This window comes from Poecilia formosa, unplaced genomic scaffold, assembly GCF_000485575.1.
Source record: "Poecilia formosa unplaced genomic scaffold, Poecilia_formosa-5.1.2 Scaffold1122, whole genome shotgun sequence".
Lineage (NCBI taxonomy): Eukaryota > Metazoa > Chordata > Actinopteri > Cyprinodontiformes > Poeciliidae > Poecilia > Poecilia formosa.
The window spans coordinates 138,653-163,645 of record NW_006801061.1 but is presented as its reverse complement, the minus strand read 5'-3'; the positions used below and the strand labels follow the sequence as shown (position 1 = coordinate 163,645).

At 39.3% G+C, this 24,993-nt stretch overlaps 2 protein-coding genes across 5 annotated transcripts in view; both read right to left on the bottom strand.

The window, feature by feature from the left end:
• Nucleotides 1-1,079: 1,079 nt before the first annotated feature.
• Nucleotides 1,080-16,328, bottom strand: vill (villin-like). 3 transcript variants are annotated; one of them, XM_007544368.2, is made up of 19 exons: nucleotides 15,265-16,328; nucleotides 12,989-13,027; nucleotides 7,681-7,764; nucleotides 7,493-7,567; nucleotides 7,180-7,379; nucleotides 6,748-6,856; nucleotides 6,375-6,485; nucleotides 6,067-6,272; nucleotides 5,878-5,956; nucleotides 5,680-5,778; nucleotides 5,415-5,568; nucleotides 4,808-4,908; nucleotides 4,565-4,702; nucleotides 4,301-4,459; nucleotides 3,933-4,112; nucleotides 3,664-3,809; nucleotides 3,391-3,535; nucleotides 3,099-3,287; nucleotides 1,080-1,413 (listed from the first exon to the last, which is right to left on the bottom strand). In XM_007544368.2, exons 3-19 carry the CDS (start codon nucleotides 7,750-7,752, stop codon nucleotides 1,111-1,113), a joined length of 2,466 nt encoding a protein of 821 aa, XP_007544430.2. In that variant the 5' UTR covers nucleotides 7,753-7,764; nucleotides 12,989-13,027; nucleotides 15,265-16,328; the 3' UTR covers nucleotides 1,080-1,110. The 3 variants fall into 3 exon arrangements, with proteins under 3 accessions (XP_007544430.2, XP_016522937.1, XP_016522935.1); XM_016667451.1 differs by lacking the exon at nucleotides 12,989-13,027; XM_016667449.1 differs by lacking the exon at nucleotides 15,265-16,328 and having other exon boundaries at nucleotides 12,989-15,242.
• Nucleotides 16,329-18,513: 2,185 nt separating this feature from the next.
• Nucleotides 18,514-24,993, bottom strand: part of ctdspla (CTD (carboxy-terminal domain, RNA polymerase II, polypeptide A) small phosphatase-like a) — a 32,396-nt gene continuing 25,916 nt past the window's right edge. For both annotated transcript variants that reach the window (XM_007544366.2, XM_016667452.1), the window contains 4 exons: nucleotides 21,144-21,200; nucleotides 19,837-19,929; nucleotides 19,576-19,761; nucleotides 18,514-19,155 (listed from right to left, as the gene is read on the bottom strand). In XM_007544366.2, coding sequence (XP_007544428.1) covers nucleotides 19,030-19,155; nucleotides 19,576-19,761; nucleotides 19,837-19,929; nucleotides 21,144-21,200 — 462 coding nt within the window. In that variant the 3' untranslated portion in view covers nucleotides 18,514-19,029. The remainder of the gene's footprint in view (nucleotides 19,156-19,575; nucleotides 19,762-19,836; nucleotides 19,930-21,143; nucleotides 21,201-24,993) is intronic.

The window sequence follows — 24,993 nt, the reverse complement described above, 5'->3', positions numbered from 1 at the left end:
AGTCCTGCAGCGAGAAGAGAAGTGAGGACGCAGTTAGGCTGCACCCTAGCGGCCACAATGTGTTATTACAATAGTCAAGGTTTATATAGGACAAGGGATTAATCCGATACGGTTAGCTATACTTCCTGTGTTATTGTCTCACTATCAGTTAAATTCTCAGCTCTTAGATTTCCTGCACTCGTGTTGACCCTAGTCAAGTATTTAGGCTTCTTGATTCTCTTTGGCTTCGCTTGTTTGTCACGTTTGGTGGACATAGTTTAATAATAGTTTCATGATACAGGTTTTACATGTCAAAGTCTTATAGATGTTGAACCCGACACAATGAAGTGCAATCCGGGTTTCTTTAAAAACAACTGCAAAACACTGAAATATCCCTTTAAGAGGTTGAGATTTGCATGATTGCTATGTAAACTAAACGCATCATTCTTGTAAAATTAAGTTGTTCAAAGTGGTTATTAAAGTTTTTGAAATTAAAGCTGCTGCATGCACAAATAAGAACTAATTAGGGGAACTGTTAAAAAAAACAAAAAACTGCTCCCACAGATAAGAAAACTTACACAACTTCTGCTTATTGCTTTGAATGATTGCTTAACGATAACTTTTGCAAAACATATCAATTAGTGAGATATTTAAATTACAACCACTTCTGGGTTGGTGTTTTATGAGTGAGGTGTGAACGGTAAGGCAGGTAAAAAATAAAAAAAATCTCCAAAGCTTGCTATTAGAGCACTGACAACATGAAATGTTGCTACTTTAGCAGGGACACCAATAAATGTAGCTGTCATTGTATCTCTTACAGCAGAAATATGATAAGTTCTTTTTCTCTTTAAAAACACAAACGTGCGTCTGCAGTAGCTCTATTACGTCTCCTGTAGTGTTATTCTACAGATGACTCATAGCTGCAGTCTTTGTTCCTAACACAGCAGATTCACACAGTGCACAAACATGCTGTGCAAAAATTACAAAAACACGTATGTACGTACACCTGACTTTTGTGATTTTAAACATTTTAACTTCATATATTCTATCAACACCCCAGTGTGTTCTTGAGATAACATCTGACTTTTTCACTAATTCGTTCATAGTCAAACCTTTACCCAAGTGTAAATTTTAAACAATATCAATGTTTTGCTTATTTTTCTCCAAACCCACCTCTCGCTGGCTGGGGTCCACTCCCTCTGGAAGCTCACTGGCGGGTACATTAATGAGCAGCTTAGAGTCCACAGACATCCCACTGCTGCCAGCTGGGGAGTAGGTGCCTCTGAACGGGCTGGTGGGAGTGGTGGACTTTGGCGACATCATCCCTCCGTGGGTCCTGTACATTGGGAATGTGCTTGCAGGCCCTCCAGGAGCACTGTAGCCTCCAAAGTCTGTTGCGTCAACGCCTTTATTTAAGCTGCCGGCATTCAGCTCCTTCAAATGAAAACAAAATGAATAAAGACCATGCTTGCCAAATAGAGGCATCAAAATCAGATGTTGGATCAGTAATATTAGCACAGGAAGTCAATCAGGATCGAGATTGCGATCAGTCAGTCACTTACTACAGTAATCTCAGAGATAGATGCTGCATCATTCAGCTATTTTTTAACATCCTCATAGGAGTTTCCCCCCTGTTGAGAAGATCGGCTTTGATTAAGGAATTAGTCGGCATGCAGAACCCTCCTCATCGCTAAATAAGGCTTCGAGTCATCCATGTAGGAGCAGGTGTGCTTGTCTGATTTCTGAAATGATTCGCTCAAACAAGATTATTTATCCCACTCATCTGAAATCTGGGAATTTTTTCTGCAATCATGCTTGATAATGCAATAGAAATAGTAGATTATTCAATCATGCTTTATTTGCTTATCATTAGTACTTCTATTTAAAAAGGCGCAAAAGCTTGCATACACTCATTGTGGGCATGAATGCAATTAATTTGGGGATTTTAATGATGCATTTGTACACATTTGAACTTATTGTGGATATTTTCCTAGTTCACCCAGGCTGTCATACACACCCCCACTATTACTTAGATGAATGTTCCCATTAGAAGAACTCCTTTCTTTTTATAGTGTTTAAGAAGATCCTGGTATATATATTCTTCAACTCTTCTTGTTAGAAACGGTGGAGCTCAGTTTAATAGATTATTTCCCTCGCACATACCCAAGTCTTCAGCCTTGACTGCAAATCTCCAACAGGAATTAAGGCCATTCTTTATTCAGTCTAAAACTCCTTTTGTTCTTTGTTTGAGGTAATTCTCCTAAACTCTTCTTAGATTTGAAAGCTTAATCTTTACTGCTCCAGACATACTTCTTCTCGTGAAGTTGAATTGCTTTAAATCTGTCTTGCGAGACCATACATTTTCCCTACTGGAGGCATCTGGCTCATCCATGTGAACAATTTTAATTAGACTTGAAGATGTTACATTTGACAAGGGCCATTATCTGGTCCATGGTGATGTCTTATATTGGCTTTGAATTTCCTCCTTGCTGAAATGAGCGATTCAGATAAATTTGCCTTCCCTTGGGCTCACGGGACAGTGACGCTGGTGTTCAAGCATCTTTCGCAACACGTTAGGCTTGAGCCTTGGGTTGTTCCTGAACATTATACCCAATTTTCCTACTACCTAAGGGTGACAGTCTAAAAGCACAATGATCTCCAAATAATGCATGAAAAGTGACTTTTGAAGAATTTAATTCATCTTCCTCAATGGCCCTTCAAAAGCCCAACTTCAACATTATTGAAAATAGGTGAACTATGTTTGAAAACTGGGTCCATGCCAAGTTTATGCCAAGCAGACTGGTCAAAAATGCAGTCAGAAATGCCAGATGCTTGTCAAAGTTGACAAAAATGTTGTAATCAATGTTTAGCTTTCTAAGGGTCAATTAACAATACAGTGGAGGGAGGGAGTGTTTGCACATGTTTGAGCTTGTATGTTTTTACTTTTGTGATTGGAAAAAAATAGATAAATTCAAACGCATATGTTCATATTTATTAAAAAGATCCCTTTTCAAATGCATCATTAAGAGCCCAAAATGGGTCTGAAATTCATTCAGACAAAAAGTGTGCGGCACATTTCCGACCGTCGTTGGAGCTGAGTGACGTCCAGGTAAACCTACGCTCCACTTGAAAGGATCCCACGCGTTAAACCAGCCAGTGAAGGTGAGCGGCTCATTCCCCTGTTTCACAAAGATGATTGGCGCGTCAGGGTCGCGGCCAGCTGGATGCATCTTCAGGTACTCGCGTGCGCTGTTCCAAGACTCTTTGGTCTCAGTCTCATTGGCAAACTTTCCAACCCACAAGAAAATCTGAAGAGACGCAAACAAAGAGGACGTGAGACGGAGAGGCGAAGCGCAGAACTTCACCGTGCACGTTCGATGGCGTGCGTCCGCATGAACTCCGCCCTCTGACCTCCTCCCAGGTGTCCAGAAGCATCACGTCCTCCTCGTCCAGATCACTTTGGTCAAAGTTATAGACCTCGGTTATCCTGAACCGACCCGTCTGGTTCGAGCACTCAAACAGACGGGGGGAGTGAAGTGGATCCTCTCGCTCCAGTCTATACATAGGGAGAGTTGATTAAATGACATTTTTACCAAACGTAATACGGTAGTTTATTGTTTTGAGAGGTGAAAAAAAACGCAAGACGTCTCAAATCCTGTAGTTAAATGCTTTGTTTTAGTTGACCTCTTGTCGCTGGCGTAGGGGGCCTTTCCTCCGAGAGCAATCCAGAACTCAGCTGGCTCCTGGCCCTCCATCACCACCTCCTTATACTGCCTAAACAGGCGGTCAGACATTTCCGTGGCCATCATCCTCTCATCTCCGCTGCAGCCCTACCGACGTGCACAATTTACACAAATATGAGAACACACGTCGAGCAAAATGCAGGGTTCTTACTTTAAACAACATGTCATAATTGTAACGCTTGCTTTGCAGCTTCAGAATGGGATCCGTACCTTTCCATACCACAGATAGCATTTCTGAGGGGTCCTCAGCAAGAACACGTCGTTGCTGTTTAGACACGAGGCCCTTGCTGGAACTTCAGTGGCCTTTGTGTTCAGGTCAGAGGTTCCTCTAACCTGGAAGAGGCTGGCGGTGGTGCTAGGGCTGACTGCTCCAGCCCGACCTGTTCCTCCCTGCAAAAACACACGTTACTGTTATTGCACTTGTACACTAATGGGTTTTTCTATTATTGTCATTTGAGATTCACAGTTTGGAAAAATGTTTAATAACGTAACCCAGCTTCAAACCCCTCCACAACTTTCTCCTTGACTTGTCAATGTTACTGGTCTTAGTTTGGTTTAAAGCAGTGTACAAATCGCACCTCGAAGATGATGAGTTTTCCTTTGAAGATAGCCAGGAAGTGGCGAGGCTCCTTTCCCATCACCACTCGCACCTGGACAGGGGCTCCGTTGTACATGTTGTCAACGGTGACCGCCTGGTAGGCGCAGGCTGTGATCTCGTCTCTGGTGGCGTGGCGACCCTGATACAAAAGATTTGCGGAAATAAATAAGCACAAGCAGAGGGTTTGTAGGTTTGTTTGTACGATAGGAAGAAATACTTTGAATTGTTTTCTTATGAAACTGACCTGCCACATGTAGAGTATGTACTGCTCTCTGTTTGACACGCGGTATGTGTACAGCACCAAGTAGCAGTCGCCTCCATAAAACTGCCCGTGCATATTTGGCTGGACCTCAGCCAGTTCCAAATTCTCAATGCGCCACACCTGAAAGGGAGAAAATAAGTCTTCAGATTTTATTTCTTCCTTATGGCAGTCTTAGTATGACTTGTAATGGTTTTATATTTTTACATCAAAGTGTGTACTTTGTACCTTCACTTCTCCTGAGCCATCATCAACCAAGTGGTGCTTTGCCGCCATGTCAGGGTGAGCGTGGAGCTCCATCACGTCAAACTTTACCTGCTCAACCTTGGCTGCATGATAACCCAAATGATGTGTTAATAAATAATAATAAAAAAAATGAACTCAATTAGTCATCTGCAATTAGGAAAATTATTATCTGAAATAAAATTAAAAATGAATCAAGATTGTACACACAAACAGGTGTCCTGAAAGTGATGATTGATTTAAGGATGTCATGACCTCACTGATGTTATGTCAAGTTCCAAAACTATGTTGGCCCGTCTTTCAGAGAATTAAAATAGCTAACGTCCTCTAAGTAATATTTCAGTGATATCTATGTATCAGAGTATGATCCTATGATTTGTCGGGACCCACTACGTCCTCTTCTCGTCTTTTATTTCTCTGCTCTCATCACCTCTTTTATCTTTTCATTTTCTTTTTTACAAATTGCGTCAGGAAAACATTTGCTTTTTATAGTTTGCATTGGTAAATTTTTAACTAAGTGAAAAAATAAATCTCTCTGGCTTGCATTCTTAATGTAAGTACATTGGTTATGAATGGTTGTTGGCGATATTACCTATCTTTCCAACAGTGTGGGTGTTGCCCAGTCCGGTAATTTGCCCTTTTTCCCTCCAGTTTTTGAACAGGTGCTTAAACATGGCTGACTCTCCTCCCTCACTCATCACCTCCACACTGGTGCTGGACGGATAGTTTTTGGTTTTAATGTAGTCCTGGCGAGAAAGAAAACGCAAACGTCTCAATTACAGCGCTCGAAAAGACAAATAAAAATGAAGACGCAGACACAATTCAGATTTAGTCTTGAATCATCTTTAGTTTCATACCAGCGCTCTCTTCATAGCTTCTCGACGTTCATCCTTTGAGGCCTTTTTGCCCTTCCAGACCATCACATTAGAGCCGCAGTTGTCCAAAATATAACAGTCCTGACACCAGTAACAAACAAATAATGACATGTAAAATGTCCTATTTTTTTCTAACAAGCTTTTTCAGAAGAAAAAGTCAGGAGGATTAAACGTAGTTACAGCAGAGCGGAGCAGATCTTGTGTCAGAGGCTGCACGGCCACTTCTTGGATCACTACGTTGCCAGTGTTGTCATACACGCTGTTGACAGACAGGAGATGAGTGTGGAAATATGAAATACAATTCTCCGAAATAACATCACAGTCATGATGCGTCAGTGGAACAAAAATATCAAACATTTGTGTTCTTACTGGTAGAGTCGGACGCTGTTGTTCTGCTCCTGGTCATGTTTGTCATCAGAAACAGGCTTCTTCAGCTGGCTGGGTCTTTTGCCAAGCACGTCGGTCATCATTTGTACCAGCTCTGGTGTGTCCTTCTCACGTGCTCCCTCCACGACGACGACGTCGGCCCGACCTCCACGCTCCCTGTCCCGAATGTCCTGAGCCAGCAGCACCGCCTGCAAACAAAGTGCAATAGAATAGAATAGAATAGAATAGAATAGAATAGAATAGAATAGAATAGAATAGAATAGCTGCTTTAAATGCACTTCTGCTCATACCTTGAGCTTTTCCCTCCTGTTGCATTCAGGGCCGTTCCACTGTATGATGGTTTTCCCAAGGTCCAGAATAAACACATCTCCACTGTTAAAGCTGTTCCAGGACACCTCAACCTGCAAACAAAAACGGAGCTTTGAATTAATTTAAATGGAAATAACACAACATCTGTGTGGCTGCTGTTGCACAATACCACACAATCGCAGCTTTGCTCAGTTTATTTACACCTTCAGTGACAGCTGCAACAACAACTCTACTATAATTTGTCAAACAGGAGCATCAACATGGCTTTGGTGTAACTGTGCGAAGCAGCAGTGGGAGGTACAACATATACTGTAGTAATGTCTTTCAGATCCACAACTATTCTTGTTTACGAACCTCTGCAGCTGACACATGCTTCCTCCCTTTGACGTGCAGCAGCCGCACGATGTTGTAGACGTTTGTGTCGACATGGTTAAAGCCTGACGCCAGGCCACCCTTCTTGTAGCTGCGGAGAGATTAGTGACCAAAGTTCAATTGTAATAAAACAAACCTGAGGCTACGTTTGTTGTAAAGACTCAAAGTTTTTATTTTTTTTGACCGATTTTTTTTCTTCTTCTTCTTTATTACCATAAAAGAAAAAAATCTGAGAGAATGAATTGAATTTTTCTGAGCTAATTCTCAAAACAGAAAAACATCAACATTTCAGACAAAGTGATTACCAGTATAAATCATGTTTCAGGGAGATTGTAACACAGTTGAGTGCGTGTGACCTTTTGGGTTTCTTATATTCCGCCCTTAACACCCAGGCAAGTGGACTTTATAACTTACATCAGGCCGTTTTTAAAGTAGCTCCTGAACTTTGGTGACTCGAAGCCCTGCACCTCCCTGTACTGCACTGGACTCCCACCCAGATACTCGTCCAGCTGGGTGACGTAGAGGGCTGCAGATCCCTGCTCATCCTGGGAGGAGGACTTTCCTATCCAATAGTGGATGTCGATCGACTCTCCCACACCCTTATTCTTGCTTATCTGGTTTGTAGTTGGGAATTGATAAAGGCGCACGGGTGAATGATTTACATTTGTACACGTAACCTTATCGGTGCCGAGTCTCATTAAATTAAATCAACCGGTGCCGTACTCACATTCAGAATAATGTAACAGTCGCCCTCAAAGAAGTTACCGAAGGTCTTGGTTGGAACCGGAGCCATCCGCATTTTCTGTGTAAAGAAAACAACAACAACTCTCTGACCCAAGGAAGCAACACTTTGTCTTGCAATATTTTGTGAAATGCACCAGAAAATGCTTATTCCTATTTTTAGAGTTGCCTTACACTGATGGTCCATATCTGCAGGCCTGGCTTCCGATTGATGTTTGCAAACATATCTCTGTCCTTGCTGTTCATCTTTGAAGTGAACTAAAACAGCAGAAGAGGAAAAAAGTTACTCTCCAAAGTAATTTTTTCTGAAAGAGACTTTGAGGACATTTGAGGCATGTCATACAGACATGCATGACAAGGAATCTCACAGGAGGTTATTTTTGAATAAACAATCAGTATCAGAATAACTGTATTGTTGTAAACTTAAATTAAACTACGACAGTCGCTTGAGTACAGGAATAAATGTCTTCATTTAGAAAGAATTTTAAGGTTACAACTTTTGTACTTTGTAAACTTTTCAACTTAAAAGTTGAAAAATATATGTCAACTTGAATCTTGATATAGAAACCCAATCAAAGGGAACCTGTCTGACAACATGAAGTAGGCTAAAAGAGCTAAATAAATTTAAGACAAAACTACCCACATCCGTCATTCTGAAATGGGTTAAAAAGTCATTTCTAAAACTTTTGGGTTCCAGTGAACCACAGTGAGAGTCGCTATGAACAGAAACTCTCCAGGAGATCGCGAAATAACCCGGAACCACCTTTGTGGCGCTGCAGACCTAATTTGCTTCAGTAAAAGGTCAGTGCTCACGACTCAACAGATGAATCACAACCAGAAGTGATCTGAAAGCAATGCTCTGTTTCTCCTTGCTGCAAATACTGAGGTCGGTGTGCCTCTCAACAGTTTTAAATGTTGGGTTGGACAGCTGTCTTTTTCCCTGCGTGCCATCAAACATGCAAATGGTGGGTGTCCAAGGTAACGCTGAGCCACGAGTCAGTGCTGAAGTGTGAAGTATTCAGGGGTGAAACCGACGATGATACCCCAGTTAAACTCCATCAAATTCTGATTAATATTCAAAATGGATCTACGGTGCATGTCATCGGCTTCTCTGTCTCAACTTATTACCCATAAAATGTCAGTGAACACAATCACTTCAAATGTGATATCATACCATATATCCATGAATGATATCCACACAAGACCCTTGTAAAATCATATTGCTATAAACCTCTCAAATAGTCGAAGTAAGCCAGTTGGATCACCGTCTGACTGTAGAATGACCCAAACCCTTCTGAAACATCAAGATTTATGTTGACACGAATGCGCCGCACAGTTAATGCAGCTTTGCCAGCTGCGCATTCAGGATGCAAATTTCTCATCAGATCACATCCCAAAAATACTCTGTTGGACTGAAACTTAATGACTGTGGAAATCATTGGAGTACAGCAATCTTATGCGGACATTTAGGAAACCAGTTACAGCTGATGCAAAAGTTGAAGCATGTTAAATTTTGCTGCTGGGTAGACATTGTCAGTAACAGCAGCACATAATTAGGGTGTGGCGTTTAAATGATGATCAAAAGGGGAAAAGGTTGTGCTACACAGAGATATATATCTCCAGATCATTACACATAAACCAGATTATATTGATATATGGCAGGATAGATCCACCTTTTCTTGATTGCTACACTAAATTCTGACCTGAATGTTGCAGCCGAAGTCAAGTCAAATTTTTGCGATTTATCACAGCTGAGTTTTGTTGTAATTTGTTGAAATTGAAGCGTCCATTTCCTGCTTTTGGCTGAAAGGAGAGGCACCCAGTGTGGTTCTCTCCTGCTGTAGTCCACCTGCTTCAAGATTCTCTGAACTTTCAAAGATTTTATTTTGATTTCCTTGGTTGTAACAAGTGATTATCAGAGCTGCTGATGTCTTTCTGTCATAATGAACCAGTCTGCCGTTTTGTTTAACTTTTCTTTCAGACCATTCTTTGTAAACCTAAGAAATGGTTTCATGTGGTCGGCAGCAAGCATGCCACCTTCAAATTACCTTAAATATTTTTTCTTCCTCATTCTGATGCTTATTCTGAACGATAGGTGATATGACATCTGTCATATGGCAAACATCAGTGAAATGAAATAAATGTTTGTCTAGCTTCTCTGTTAAAAATAAATAAATAAAATGGGTGCAATATGATAAAAGCTATGAAACATTCATATATTGAAACTAACAATGGTGAAAAACTCAGCGAGTCATACATCATTTTAAATACTCAAAGGGCAAAACGCAAAACTTTTATGACACTTTTTCAAGATTTATATTCTCCATCATTTCAGTGGAGAAAGATATTTTTAAAATATCTAGAAGATATTTTTGAAAGATTACGTAACTGACAGCGAGGCAGCTGTGGCAAGTCCTGCAATCAGCTGTGCTTTAACAGCCGCTTTGCTGAGATATCAGAAACAACAGCGACGATAAGCAAACACTGAACACGGGCGTACAGCTGTCACCCTGCATGACTCAGTGGGATGTCGTGCTACTTCTGTCTGATTGTCATGTATCTAAAAGGGCTTTGGGATCATTTAGTCCTCAGATATAGTGGCTTTGAAAAAGCTTTAATACCCCGTGAACCTTTTCAGGTTTTGTCACGTGACAGCAAACTTCGGTACGTTTTACTTAAATCTTATGCAAGGAACCAACTGAAGGTTCTCTGTAAATGTGAAGTAGAAGGGAAAAAGATGTATACATTTCATTATTTCTTTTTACAAATAAAAATCTGAAAATGTTAGAGAAATTGTTTGACAAAAAAAGGATCAGCAAAGACGGAAATCACAAGAGAGTTGGAGTCTTTAAATATGCTTACCTCCAGCAAAGAGAGGTGCAATGAGGACACAAGTCGTTAACTATGGTCACTCCTACTAAAACTGTTCAAACCATTTTGATTATATACACTGTCTATCTGTGCAGCCGTAGATATCTTGTAGATTTGTAAAACCATCGGCAGGAAATCAGCTAATTTCTGCAAGTGGGCAAGAGCAATCTTCAAATGTCATTCTTTTCTACAAATAGGTCACTGTCTAAAATGTACAATATGATAAGTGGCAACAAATGAATAAAAGGTCAAACAAACATTAATAAATATAATTTAAAAGTAAAGCGTAAAATGACGATAATAAAACAAACCTTTTTATTAATTCTAATACAGCCAGCTGCTTTCAGAAGTCACCTCATTAATAACAGAGTCCAGCTCTGTATAATTTAATCTCAGAATAAATACAGCTGTTCTGTTAAGAGAGCATTGATGATTAAACAGCATCATAAAATCCAAAGAACACATCAGACAGCACAGGGTGAAAACACCAATCAGAGAAGCAGCCAAAAGGGCAACAGTTCCTCTGGATGAGCTGCAGAGATGCTCCGCTAAAAACGGAGAATTTGGTGGAGGCACAACTCAAAAGACTTTCAGCTGTGCGAGGTTTTTAACCAGTAGTAGTATTTAAAGCTTGTACATTAAAGCTTGTTGTTGTAACACAGAGAATCTGAAAAACTTTAATGGATAGGAGACATTTTGAAAGGCACTGTGCACACATCTTGAACTACACCTCTGATCGTGTCTCCAATGTTTTGCACAGCTGATTACTAAAGTGAGATAGATCAGGCCAGCTGTACTCCACCAGAATCTTAATAAAACATACCATTAATATTAACAGGGTTCTGCTATTGGCTGACCTGATAGTGAGGCGATTGTGCTTGGGCTTGGTTCAGGCTGGAGAAATGCTTGTGAATGTAACATTTTATGCATCACTTCATTGGGTTTTCCACTGCAGAGACAGAGTCTACATCTTTTTAACATAAACTCTGTTGGAAGTGACTTGCTGCTACGCAGGACTCTGTCTCTGTGGTGATGCCCTTTCACACTAAGTTCAACTGATGTGCTGCTGATCCCTCAGGGTTGGGTTTTCACCAAACACGTGAACATTTATCTGTAGTTTATGACATCAGACTGGCTCCTTCCCCCCCAAAATGGAAATGATGGTACAAAGTATTGAAGGCATAGTTCAAAAAGTACCTGATATCGTACAAAAATACAACCATGATGTTAACCATAAACCACAGATTTATTGTCTTCGTATCAACTTGCAGCATGAGTCTGCAGCCTTTATTACTCTTAAGGAGTTTATTTGAAGGGTACGGGCCTCTAATAGAATGTGCTGTGATGGTGGGCAGGGGTGAATGAAATAAACCGCTGAATCATGCCAAGTGAATGAGGTCTGGAACTACTCCTAATGTCCTTAAACGTTTCTTTTTGCAATCGTTCAACGTCATCTTCAGCAGCAGAGCTCCAGGCTTTCTGTTTAGGTTTTCTCTGGCTGTTTATTAACTCAAATAATGTTCCAGTCAATTCATATAGCACTGAGAGACAGTTTTCAGAGAAAATAGGTATTTTGCTCTGTAAAGTGGTTTCATTTCCACTGTCGCCACATGCTTGGTCCAAAGAATGGGCAAAGTCAATGACTGGATGCAATTAGCCAGGCCTTTCTTTAAGTATGGGAACAGAAACGGAAATTGACTGCATTGTGTTAGAGCTAGGATTCAATGTGACTATAAATAACTGCATTAGTCACTTGGTATTATGTATATATAAATTGGATAGGAGTTGGACATGTTTGTCTTGTAAACTGCCTTGACAAGACATTAGTTGTCAGTTGAATAAACATTAATTAAATTAGCAAGCAGCAATAGTTTTCATTGGATGCAAATTGCACAAGTAAAACTAAAATGTGTTGGTTGCACAATACACTAAATAATAGTAGAGGTATTACATTAAATAAGGTCATATGAAGCAGATCTAAAATTAAGAAATGGGACAAATGCAAGTCATAAATAAAGAACTGACACACTAGCAATAGTATTTACAGCTCATGTGAACATCTATTAGTTTACATATAATTCTACATTTGAGTGATGCCTGCAAGAAGGAGTAAACAATAATTCCTGTTCTCTCTATTATTTGATTAGTTGGATTCAATTGACCTGTTGTGGAAGACCTTTGTTAAAGCTAATTCCTGTCGTGAAAATCCATTTTGCTCGAGCATCGTGGAAGAAAAAGCAAATAACGGACTGAAAGAGGAGAGTAGCACGGCATCAGGTAAGACTGGTTTCCAGTCAATTAGCAACCGCTGTCTTTTCACTCAGCCTTGCACAATGAGCTCCGTCAATGGCACGCATTAAAATCATCCCGATTTTTCGGTCTCCAAATCAAGCAAATCAAATGTGTAATTTTAATGACAAGACTTTAAAATAATAATAATAATAATAATAATAATAATAATAATAATAATAATAATAATAATAATAAAACAATCTAATTTCTGTGATTTTAAAGTGTTTTTTTTTTTCCAAACTGCAGTAAATCATAAAAACAAACAAATAAAAATACGTTCAAACAGGTGGTAAACTTGAAACAAAGGAATTGTTCTTACCTTGTGATCTGCTAGATGTGGCGATTACCTCGATGTCTCCTATTCAAAACAGATTTGCGAATTTAGTTATGTATTAATAATCTACCGCTGGGCTTTCCTTCCAACAGTGTGTGTGAAGCAGAGAGGGTTTGATGTATTTGTGTCCACACCCAGGTTTAACCACACCTGCAATTTCCTGTCGTGATATTTACATTGTGACAACGTTAAATGGACCTACTCTCACCACCTCCTACACACAAGAGATGACAATAAAGAGGAGCAGGAGGAGGAGGGCATTCTGGCCTGATGTTTGCCATTTTGTGCCTTGATGACGGTAATTTATAGTTCGCTAGCGGACGAAAGTTCAGAAAACTACTGAGTTGGACTCAGACTCCTGCTTTTGCTTTAAGAAGGTTGTATGAGTTGAGTTAATGTTTAACAGCAGCTCTCAGCTACACTGGGGAAATTACAGGGGCCATGAAGCTTATTATTGCACAAGTGTTACACCTCCAAGGCAGTGAAATCAGACTGTTATTCCTTAAGAGACTCAAGGAGCTATTTAAAAGGCATAATCAAGGAATTAGAGGTTCTCTGGGGCACTTGAGAAGTAATTTCAGATTTCTTGAAAAATGTACGGTCCTTGTAAAGCAATGATGGATTTTGATATGGGCAATATGGTTTCCACGTAGGGTGCAATACTATCAGGGCGTTACCCAAAGCTTTGTCAGGCCGTCCAAAAATAAGTCTTCTATTTTGATTAGCAGGTCTAGTAAATGAATAGTCCGCATCCTCTCTGCCTTACGCGCATAGTGGTGATAGGCTTGAGGCTAAGAGAGAAATTGTGAACCCTGAGAAGATGCTGGTTGAATCTGGTTACAGAGTTTCGTCATCAACAGAAAAATGAGTCTTGTGCTGACATGGACTGAGAGGAAGGAGTATGTTTTCTAAAAGTGGAAAAAAAAAAAGCAATCGCAGTTTGCAAACAAACTTAGGGACAAAGACTGGCTTTTTGGAGACACGTTTTGTTATCCAATAAAATAAAATATAAGTGCTAGGACAACAACTGTTGTTATATTAGAAGGAAAAAGCTGGAGGCTCGTGAGCCTAAAAACTAAATGCCAACTATGAAGCACGGAGGCGATAACATTGTATTGTGGGGGAGTTTGAAATGGGAGGAACTGGTGCACTACACAGAACTGATGTCATTATGAGGAAAGAACATGACTGAAGCAACATGAAGGGAATGTAAGGTTTGGACCCAAATGGACCTTCCAAGTAGAAAAAGACCCTACACATAATGCCAAATTAGTCATAAAGTGGCTTAAGGACAACAAAGTCAATGTGTTGGAGAGGCCATAAAAAGAATTTATTGAGATCCCAAAGAAAATCTGGGCAGTGCTGAAAAGTTTGCAATGCGGCGGGAACATTGGTTCTGTCAAGAGAAATGGATTAAAATTCTAGCAAACAACAACTGTGATTACAGAAAGTGTATGCATGGTTCTAAATTTTGAAGAAAGTAATATAAATATAATTGTTCTCTTTGTTCTGGTAGACAGTAAACAGGAATTATTTTTAGTAATCCAAACTGAGCTAGAACAGAAAAAGTTTAGTCCAATTTAATGTCAGTGAGTGAGAAAAAGCTTAACGGTTATATGCCTGTCTATACCACTGTTATAAACATTAAAATTTCTACTTTGTCTACATTTGGTGCAGGTGGAGAAGCAAGCCCTGGATGCCAGTTGTGCAGAAACCACCAGTGTGTTCTAGTAGGGAAAAGTCATGCAAATTGGTGTGTAAGCTCATGTGCAAAGCATGAGGCTTATTCACACTCTGCATCCAAACATATTTGCACAATCTTTAAGATAACAGAGTGAAACACTTTGCAACGAGCAAATGTTAGTCCGTTGCCAAACAATAACTTTATAGTATTGTTACAGAAGCTTAACGGTTCATCTTAAACTTCAAGAAATGTCTGCCGTTTCGTGGCGTTTATTTAACTTTGCAAAGGCAGGCCACTTCAACACGTGAAAAGCAAAAGCTCTTTAATTCCACTCATGGATCAGCTTTGCCTATTTTCAGAGTATGTGAACAATCTGTCAGGTTCAGCTATAAAAAAAATTAATCATAGTTTAGACTTCCTTACGCTTACTTGTAGATATACATCTGCTGCATTTATTTTTTTTAATGAGATAGGATCATATTGATAACGCAGTCCCTTACAGGGAATCCAAAGAGTTCACTGTTACATAACTGATCTATTATTGTTATCAACATGATCTCAATAAAGTTGCACTTACCTTCAGTGGTGGCACCTCATTTCTTCATTCACTCTTGAACTCCATTCAAAATCTGACATCAGTTGCACTTAATGAACTTTGGCCCTTTCATATCTGAAGGGAAAAGTTGAAGGTTAGAAAGAAACACCGACAACGGGAATGCTCCGGGCTTGAACAATAAGCCATGTAATGCTTAATCCACCAGTGCAATTCAGCAACGTAAGCGGAAGGCAAAGGTCCACATCTTGACTCGGTTGCACATTAACTAGTTTATAATGGTGCAATTAATGCACCTGCCTGCCTGCGACTGAACCCTGCAGACAACACAGCTCAGCAGGATCCTACTGAAAGATTAGTTTATAATTAAAGGGACTTTTAAAACAAGTCATGATGTAGTGGACGAAGCTGTTTGCCTCACTTGCTTGAGAAATTCAGATTATATAAAATTTATGCTTCTACTGATGTTTTTTTTACATTATCTATCTATTTATTTATTTTCTTACTTCTTTTCTCTTTGGCTTCAGCTGAGTTTCGCCATAGTTTGAGGGACCAACACTGATAACGTGATATGAAGAAATCCTGAAAAGTCATGGCTTTGCATTCCAGCAGATTGGGTGTAAATTTGACATTCTTGTGTCATGATAAAGGCATTATTTGTGTTAAATTGTGCAATATTCATGCAATTTGAAAGCAGGTTATCCAGCAAGGTGCCAGTCTGTGCAGTGGACAGTGTGTGGTGTCAGCTTACTTACAGGAGAAATCTAAACGTGTTGTCACTTATATTAATTTTCATTTTCCAGTTTCTGCTCCTCAGCCCACATGTTTATTTAGCTGCTTTCACTCATTAACCAAAACTGAAGACCATTATTATTGAATATTAGATGATAAATGACTTAGTCTTAGAGCCAAGACGAGATACAAGGCATGATAGAGGTAGTATTAGAACTGATATGGAATGGTTTAAAGTTTCCGTACAATTACGAGCTATTATGTGTTTAATTGAACATTGTAAGACCTTTGTTCTTGTTGCCTGAAGGGTAAAGTCTGGAAAGCAAGTATAATCAAAATTGGCATGAAAGTTTATTGAAAAAGTTGAGGCCTGTGTATGAAGACCCTTTTTTTTTTGGACAAACTTAAAATGCAAAAATGTGTCAATATTCCAGCCGATGATCATTTATATGAAACTCTAAATTATCATATGATGTCATGTTTGGTACCTAATTATTGTCCAAGCAAAAATAAATGCAAATATTAAATATCTGCATTTATTCAGCTTGGATCATTTTAATATTAATTACTTCCTCGTGTGATGTATTAAAATCTACTCATGGAATAATGTGTTCTACATAATAGTTGTAAAAAGTGTAATTATTTGTCTCGATTATTTTGTGAGATTTGTAATGAATGCTGTGTCTTAACATTAATCTTACACAATACACAAAACACTGTAGACCTGAGGCAGCCAATCAAGATTTAGTAGTTTTAATTAATTCATAATTATAAATATTCACACATACACAATCCTTCCTCAAGGTAAACAGGCCTGCTTACTCTGAATACATGATGAATTATTTTAACATCTCATTTTTAAATGACTATGAATGTTTTTCTGTGTGTTGTCCAAATCTTGTTCCGTTAAATGTCCAGATTTTCATCTGGTTCTCTGTTTTTCTCCCGCAGACCAAACTCATCTGTATTAGATCAAAGGACAAATGTAATATTTTAGAACCCGAAAACTCCCAAATCCTGTAAGTAAAAAAAGCACCAACACGTCACAATAAACAAGTAACTAAGACGGACACAGAAAGATTCTTTGTAGGAAAAACTCTTTGAAACATAAAGGCACAATCGACTTTTGCAAACACAAGATGTAGTGAGCAATCTTACCTCCCTGACCGATTTTCTACACAGGAAAGGTTCGGAAAAATGAAATTGGTGAACTGAGCATTTTTCTCCTAACCAGCTAAAAATAAAATCACCAAGTACGTTTTTTAGCAATCATTATAATGAATAAGTTTGTTGAAAGTGTAATGTTTTTCAGGTATGAAAATGTGTTAACTCTGAGTTTTTCTTTTGTTTTGTAACCTCTACCACACCCACTCTTTCCAAGTGTTCCTCCAGCGTGTTATCTCATAATTACCTGGACCAGTGACTTATTTTCAGTGTCTGAACCAAATGAGTAGCAGAAAGTATATCAGTTTTTTTGACATGTTTAAGCAGGAAGATTAGTTTTTTTGCACTAAAGGGACTTTTAATTATAAAGTACTGATGTGTTAATTAACATAAGAATAAAGATTCTGGTCAGAACTAAAGCAGAAATTTTGTTAATCAGTGTTTTAGTTGTTTTGTCATTTTGGGGAATTACATGAATACTGGACTCACCACTGATCAATTATGAATCTTTGGGTAGAGTGCCGGTCTGTTAGGTCTCTAACCTACTTTTTTCAGACATCATTTCTCTCAACTTCCTTTTCTTGATTGCATATATTGCTGTATAGATCTTCACCTTAAGAACCCACACTAGACTGCAAAATGTCATCGCTACTTTCATTCTGGGTGACCACTGTGTTATTCATTGATGCCTTGTTTGATGTTCTGTACATAAAATCATCACTCTCTGCTAGCCAGGAACCTTGTTTGGCTGACTTGTGATGCGTTTTTCACTCATATACTTAAAAACATATTTCAGTTGTGAAAATTAATATAGCTACCATGAGTTACAAACTGTAAAAATTCTCATGTACCGTATAACTATCCAAATGAAGGTCTTTGTTGAGTTTTGCCAAAGTTCTTACGCTTTGATCACAAGCTGACGAGTGTGCAAATTTGCAACTTTATTTATGTCGTACAGTACAGTTTTAACAGCATTTCTTTACAATTCATCCAACACTCTTAGCCTCAATAAACATAGTTCAGTAAAACCTAAGCTAGATTTTTTTTTTTTTTCAAATTTCAGAAATGCAACATTTATCATTTGACAGTGGTCACAAATGTTGATTTATTTTTTTTATCTTTCAAAAAATTAGGCAGGCTTTTTGTATGTTCCAGGGTCAGAAATTTACCGCCACTGTCAAGGATTAAATGTTATAATTAAGCCACGGATCACACTGAACTGTAAACGTCTTTGGCGAATTTGACAATTTAATGCTACTGATATCAAACACCCTACAGTAATCCAGGCTAGCTTTATAAACGCCAGACTTTTTTCCTTTTTTTTTTTTTTTTTTACAAAGAATCATTTTCAGCTTCTGTTTTAGGATTTACAAATAACAATGTCTCTGGAGATCCCAACCCAATAACCCGAAACAACAAAATAAGCACAGTAATGAAGGCACTTCATTCTGTAAGAGAAGGTCAATCACAGTTGTTGGAACAAAAAACAAAAACACACAAAAGAAAATAAAGCTCACACAGTCTTGGAAAAAAAAACAACAAAATATGATCTGTGAATTTGATTGTTTTTAGTAACTAAAATATTACCTGACAGAATCTTGATAGAATAGTAAAACTGCCTCTCTGATAGAAAAATTATTTTCTGCATATCTTACTCATAGAAACATTTACTATGTACATACAGTAATATAATCTTTTGTCAGTAGGAGTCCTGTAGAAAGAGTCCAGGAATCAACAGATGGCAAGAATCCACAGAGTCCTTTTCTCCAGATTAAAACCAGTTCGCCTTTAAATGCTCAGACTGGCCACCCTTTTGATTGGAGGACAGAAGCCGGGCTGTGGGACCGTGGCAGAGAGGTGAGACATCTACCTGATGGGGTGCTGCCTTTTCTGCTACCTGTTCCTCAAGGCCTGTAAGGGGCTGTAAACGTCCTCCTCTTTACTGAGACCCTCAAACAGAGGAATCAGATCCAACAGCTCTGTGTCTGTCATGTCATCAAACCAGGACTGCACCGGGACCTGAGGACAGAGCAGAGAACAGCTTTGATTTGAAAGTGAGCAAAGGGGAAGAAAAAAAAAAGAAAAAAGCTGAGAACAGCTTCTAAAGTCTTGCATTATGCGTGAGGAGCTGGTGTGAGTTTGGTGTTAATAATTAATGGGGAGAAAAACATCAAAGGCTGGAAGAGTTGCAGAAAGTTCTCCACGGAGGAGAAAAGTCTTAAATTTGACTAACAGGCTGAACACTGATGAAGAACACAAGACATTCTCACTTGTAGTATTTTAACCAAAGAAGAAAATTATGCAACCGTAAATAGGGTTAAGTTTGAATGAAAAGTGGACAGACAGATGGAAATTCTTCCTTTAGCCCAAAGATAATGTTTTGAACTATTGAAACTTGACCTCAAGTATGTTGGACTGCCCCGAAAAATAACGACTCACTGCATTTTCAGGATGGAAGATGTACGAGGCAGGCGAGTTGTCTACAATGATGACTTTCCGGAGCTCTCGGCCCAGCCGGCTGAGGTCTTTGACGTAATTTCCTCTGTGGAAAACGCATGATTCCCTGAAGAGCCGAGCGTGAAACACCCCCCACTGGTCCAGCAGGTCTGCCACGGGGTCAGCATACTAAACCAGACCCAAAAGGAAAGAGGTTATTGACGCGGCAACGGAGAGCATTTACTGCGTCTCACGTGAACCGACCTTAGCTAAACTGGCAGTGAAGAGGACACATTCAAACAACTCCCCCATCTTCTGGAGGAATTCGTCCACGTGAGGCCTCTTCAAAACGTACACCTTAGTGTGATGTTTAAAAGAAAATTCATCGTTAGCAAGAAAACTGTCATTGTTCAACAATTAAACTGCCCAATTCCTCAGAGTCAAACCTATTTTCCCATAACAAAGATAACACGCTGGTCCTCAATCTGCACGAATAATACCTCTTAATGGCTTCCTCCAATCAACCCATTTGGACCAAATGCGTAAAAGCAAACATTTGTTCAATCAATTCACAAAGAGAACTAAGGCAGCCTGTGTTTGCTGTTCTTTTTGTCTGCGTCTAACATGCAATGTTTTACCACTGGCATCTGCACTAACAGCAGCATGCTGATAAAGCAAACAATAAAACTACAATGCAATTCATGTAGTAATTTTGCAAATGTTTTATTTGAAAGACTGGCCTATTCCCAAGCAGAAATCATATAAAATTAAGAACTAAAAGTCACTTTAAACAATTTAATAAAATTTCAGTCGTTTTTTTTAATACACTAAAATTAGAACAAAACTGGCATTGATTTGGTAAACACACTTTTCAAATCAGAAAGAACAGTTTGTAGGGATAAGGCGAGACACATATTTCAGATTGTGATCCTTTTGTTATCACAGCATTCCCTCAAGCAAACCAAGAGTGCATTGCATGACATTTTACATTCATACCGTGTAAAAAAAAGACTTGGTAGCCCATATTTGTCCGCTCTGCTGTTCTCCTCAGGAAGTCTTTGTGGGTTAGTTGCTGCTGCCAAGTGCAAGTAATCAAGGATAGGCTGAAGTAGATCCACAAAGCCTATCCTGGATTACTTGAACGAGGTTGCAGCTACGGTCCTGAGTCTTGTTCTTCCCTCTGAGGTCAACGGATGGCGCAAAAGGAGTCTCTTGGTTTACTTCATCCAATTGCTTTTATTGTGTGAAAAAATAAAAATAAAAATCCTGCATTTTCTATAGTGTCTTCAACAGGTTTGGGGACATTTAAAGCTAAAACAGCCAAGTCAGAATCCATTTTTCATGACAGTGAGCAAGAAGAGAAAAAAAAAAAAAAAATCAAGCAAAAACTACTAAGAGGTTTGAAGTGGCTGGACTTTGATGCACGGTAGCTGTGAGATAACAGAGAATAATAAATATAGAGACGAATGAAACAGGTTTCCCAGGGGAGCCCTCATGAATTAAAACAGGCAGTATAAAGTTATTATATTTACGCCTACGTACAGAGGTCCTCCACATCACAGCGGCATTACCTGATGAACAGTGCCGTCGATCTCCACCGGGACGATAAAGTCTGCATTACTGATGGGCTGCGGGAAGACATAAAAAAGAAAGAAAAACAACGAGAGGACTCAAAACTTGTCACTTGTTTTGCTCATTTTAGCACAAGAAAAGACACCCACAGCCACACACCCACATCTTATTTTATGGAAGAAAAGAAGTAAAATAGCCCGGCAATGTGCCTCAGGCGAGTGATGACTCCAGTCATCATGTGGCTCCCTTTGCTCCAGCACTCTGCGAGCGTTAAATAAAAACCAGTACTCTGGAGAGGAACTTGGGAGCTGAAGAAATATGACAGATACGAAGGCGAACAGAAGAGCCGCTGTTTTCTCTGTGTGACTCGTGTCATTTTGAGAAGCGGGAGAAGGAAGAGGAGAAGGTGCAGGAGGCAGAGGGAGACAGATACCAGAGGGGGCGTGGGAGGAAGACGAGCGGAGGACGTAAAGACAAGGATGAAAGGATTAGGTACGAGGCGCAGTCATTTTGGTAAGAAGAAAAAAAAAAGAGAAAAGAACGAGGTGACAGGTAAAAAAAAAAAGACATTTCTACATGTACTCAGGGGAGAAGAGCTGTAGCTGTCACCTATTTGGTTAAACACTTAATAAGAAGTTATATATTGTAGGGATAAATTGCTATAGCATCACACCAGGGTACAACTGAATACGCCTAACAAATCTGAATTACGATCATAAAAGTGTCAGTGTTGGTTTTCACCAATCTAGAAAACAAATTTGTTGCTTTAGCACGAGCTAACCAGCCAGCTTTGACTAAATACGGTGAAACATACCAGCTAGCTTAAACTTTCAACTGAAACGACTGATGACGGCCACCTCAGTGTTGTTGGAGGACAGTAAAAATTGTTCGTACACATGATTTTAATCTCAGAAATTTCCCACAAGTTATCCTAAACATTAAGTCTTGCGGCGTTATCTCTTTCACTGATTACTTAGCGCGAGGACAGATGAATGCTTTTTCTGGCTTTTCAGGACTTCTGGCAGGCAGAGAACATAAAAAGCGCCATGCGAGCTGCTGGCGTTACGAAAGAAACAAGAGCAACTCCTTTGATGTTTCACCCCATTTGGACCTCGGCAAAGTGAAAAATAAAACAGAAAGAGTAGAAAGAAAATGTTGTGAAAATAAGTTTCTTTACTGTGCTTCAGGTAAGACTCGTACACAAGCGCTGCAAAGCCACAGTGCTTTACAATAATTACTTATTTCCTGTTGATTGCTTGTACATCCGTCTGCTATTCTTCTCATTCTCAGGTTTTTCAGGTAAAGCAAGTTTTATTGAACACTAGAGAAACTCCAAAGCCTGGATGTATCCTCACGCTTTATAAAGTTGGTATCTCTACTGGCCTTCAGGCATAAGAAATGTCAGGTTAGAAGCAACGGTTACATGCCATCCAGCAGAGGGGGTGTTTGCTTCAGAAATGATAAGCACTCTTTAACTTCTCACATCATAAATAAAAGCCCTCCGGTATTATCATTGCATATACTTTATATGATGTCAGATTTCAAAAGTAACTCAAATTAAATACTGCGTGTTTTTCTTTTCCCCTAAATCTATTATGCAGTTTCAGTAAAATAAACTGCGTATAAGCTGTGAGCAGAGCTAATAGGCTTTAACATCTACTAAAATACAATTTCTATGACTTCAACCTTTAAAAAGGAAAACAAAGGAAGGTGGGGTAGGGATCACAAAAGCTCTCCGCTCCTTTGGTTATTGCTCTTCTGCTGAATTGCTCCATAATCGGAAGACTGCGCATTCAACAGCTGCTCATCGCCCTGCTTCCGTCGTGGACAAGAGGCTGGGACGCATGAAAGAGAAGGTTGAAGTGTGCGTAAGACAGGAAGTAGGTCTAGATTAAGTAACGGAGAAAGGAGAGCGCTTAAATAACTCAACCTTAAGGAGTTTAGAGTGGAAGGTTTTTTGGTTTTTGACATATTTCATATCGGGAAATAAATGTTAGGAAGACATGCTCAAGATCGATTAGGCTGCATCACAGGAAGGCCAAGATCTGACCTTCATCTGTCTGAAATCTTTCCATCAAAGATTTTAAATACACACACACATACACACACGTACATTTATATAGTGAAAATCAAAACCTAAATCCAAATGAGAATTTGTGGCAAGACTGAAAACAATCAACACACTGAAAACAGTCAAAACTCTGATTGTACCTTAGCCGGCCGAAAACATGTTAATGCCTTCAACATCACACAGTTAATCATATTAAAACATAACTTTCAAGTTTGGTTGTAATATCACATACAATCAATTACTGCATAAAAGCAACCAACTTTAGCCACAAAGTAAAATAAAATAAAATAAATAATAATAATAACAGCACATGTTCAAATAAGTAGAATAAATGTCATTTGTTATTATGTAAATAATCCTTTCTGCTGCTTTGACATGTCTAGCACACACTTTATCTAATCCTGGAACAGGCCTGGGAATTATCCCCTCATCCATAACATGCAGGATAAAGCAGAAACTGCGGCGTGTTACGTAATGTTGCTTTTTTAGTCTATGTCCATCTGTGCATCATCTGTTTCCCCCGTTGTTTTCTTTTTTTTTCCTGCATTCATTGTTCAGTTCCAGAGCTTCAGAAAGAATGTGCATAATATTTTTGAATCATTATCACATCTGAACAGGAAACTTGGAGGAAATCCTGCGCAGGCCGAGAACGGAACCGAAAATGCTGCGAATGTGTCGTTTTATTTTATGTTGTTCTGTTTCCTCACAATCAACTGATTTCCATCCACCGCCCTGTCTGCTCCCAGCACATGTGGCATACTAATCTCTAAAGCGATCTAATTTTCCATGGATCCCGGCTCTTCAGAATGCGAGAGTGACTCGTTTTGACAAAGACGGAGAAAATGTATTCAAACTCGCACCGGATTTCTGGGAAATCCATGCCACAGCCATTCAATGCAACAGTACACTGTACAGGACACACCCTTGCGTCTGAGAGAGCACATGTGTTTGTGGCATATGATCGCCATGGGTGTGTGCGCGCATATTTTTTATTTTTTTTTACATTTCACAGCAAGTGTGGAATTCGGCTTGTAGTCACGTAGCAAAAACGAGTTAACTTCTTCACTTCTGAACGAAGCTACAACAAAGAGTCGTCACTCGGGGCTATTCAGTTCTACTGCAATTTGACTTGAGGGATTTTTTTTTTTTTTTTTTTTAAAAGAAAATATAGCCAGGTATAATAAGAACAGCCCAGACTGAGGCAGAGCGGTGCTGAAATAGGTCACCAGGTTGGGCAGGTGTGCAGAAAGGAAGGAGCTTCAAAAAGCAGGATCATTGAAAATGTATTTATTCTAATGTACAGCCTACACTCGAGAGCTAAAAACGTCTGCGCACCTGTCTAACGACATGAGCAACAAAAAGGATGACACAAAGGTTCTCAGTGAAGAGGTGTGCCTAAATATTGAACAGATAATATATATTAATCTATATATCATATCTGGCAGTCTGATCCTCCACTCAAGGTCTACGGGGACATTGCACCAGATTTATGATGCACTAAAGTGACTTTTCTACTCTGCATGCTATCAGTCACTCAGACACAGAGCCCTGCGTGGCCAAGCAGTACGAAGAAAACGGAGCTCACACAAAGTTGTTGTATCACATACGCTTGCCTTTTATGCAGCAGGTGTTGTGTTGTGACGTGCCTTCGGTGAGTGTGTGAAGCAACAGACAACCCAACAGCACAAAAATGAAATGAAATGAGAGTTTAAGGACAAATTGCTACAATATCAAGTAACATTGGTTTATGTAAAAAAAGTCAGTTTATGTAAAAAAAG

Excerpts from the sequence above, each read along its gene's own strand:
- vill (XM_007544368.2), bottom strand. The coding sequence starts at position 7,752 with ATGAACAGCAAGGACAGAGATATGTTTGCAAACATCAATCGGAAGCCA. Across the intron at positions 4,909-5,414 it reads CCACACTGTTGGAAAGATAG|CCAAGGTTGAGCAGGTAAAG; the intron begins GTAATATCGCCA and ends GTTATCATGCAG. Across the intron at positions 3,810-3,932 it reads GCTATCTGTGGTATGGAAAG|GGCTGCAGCGGAGATGAGAG; the intron begins GTACGGATCCCA and ends GCACGTCGGTAG.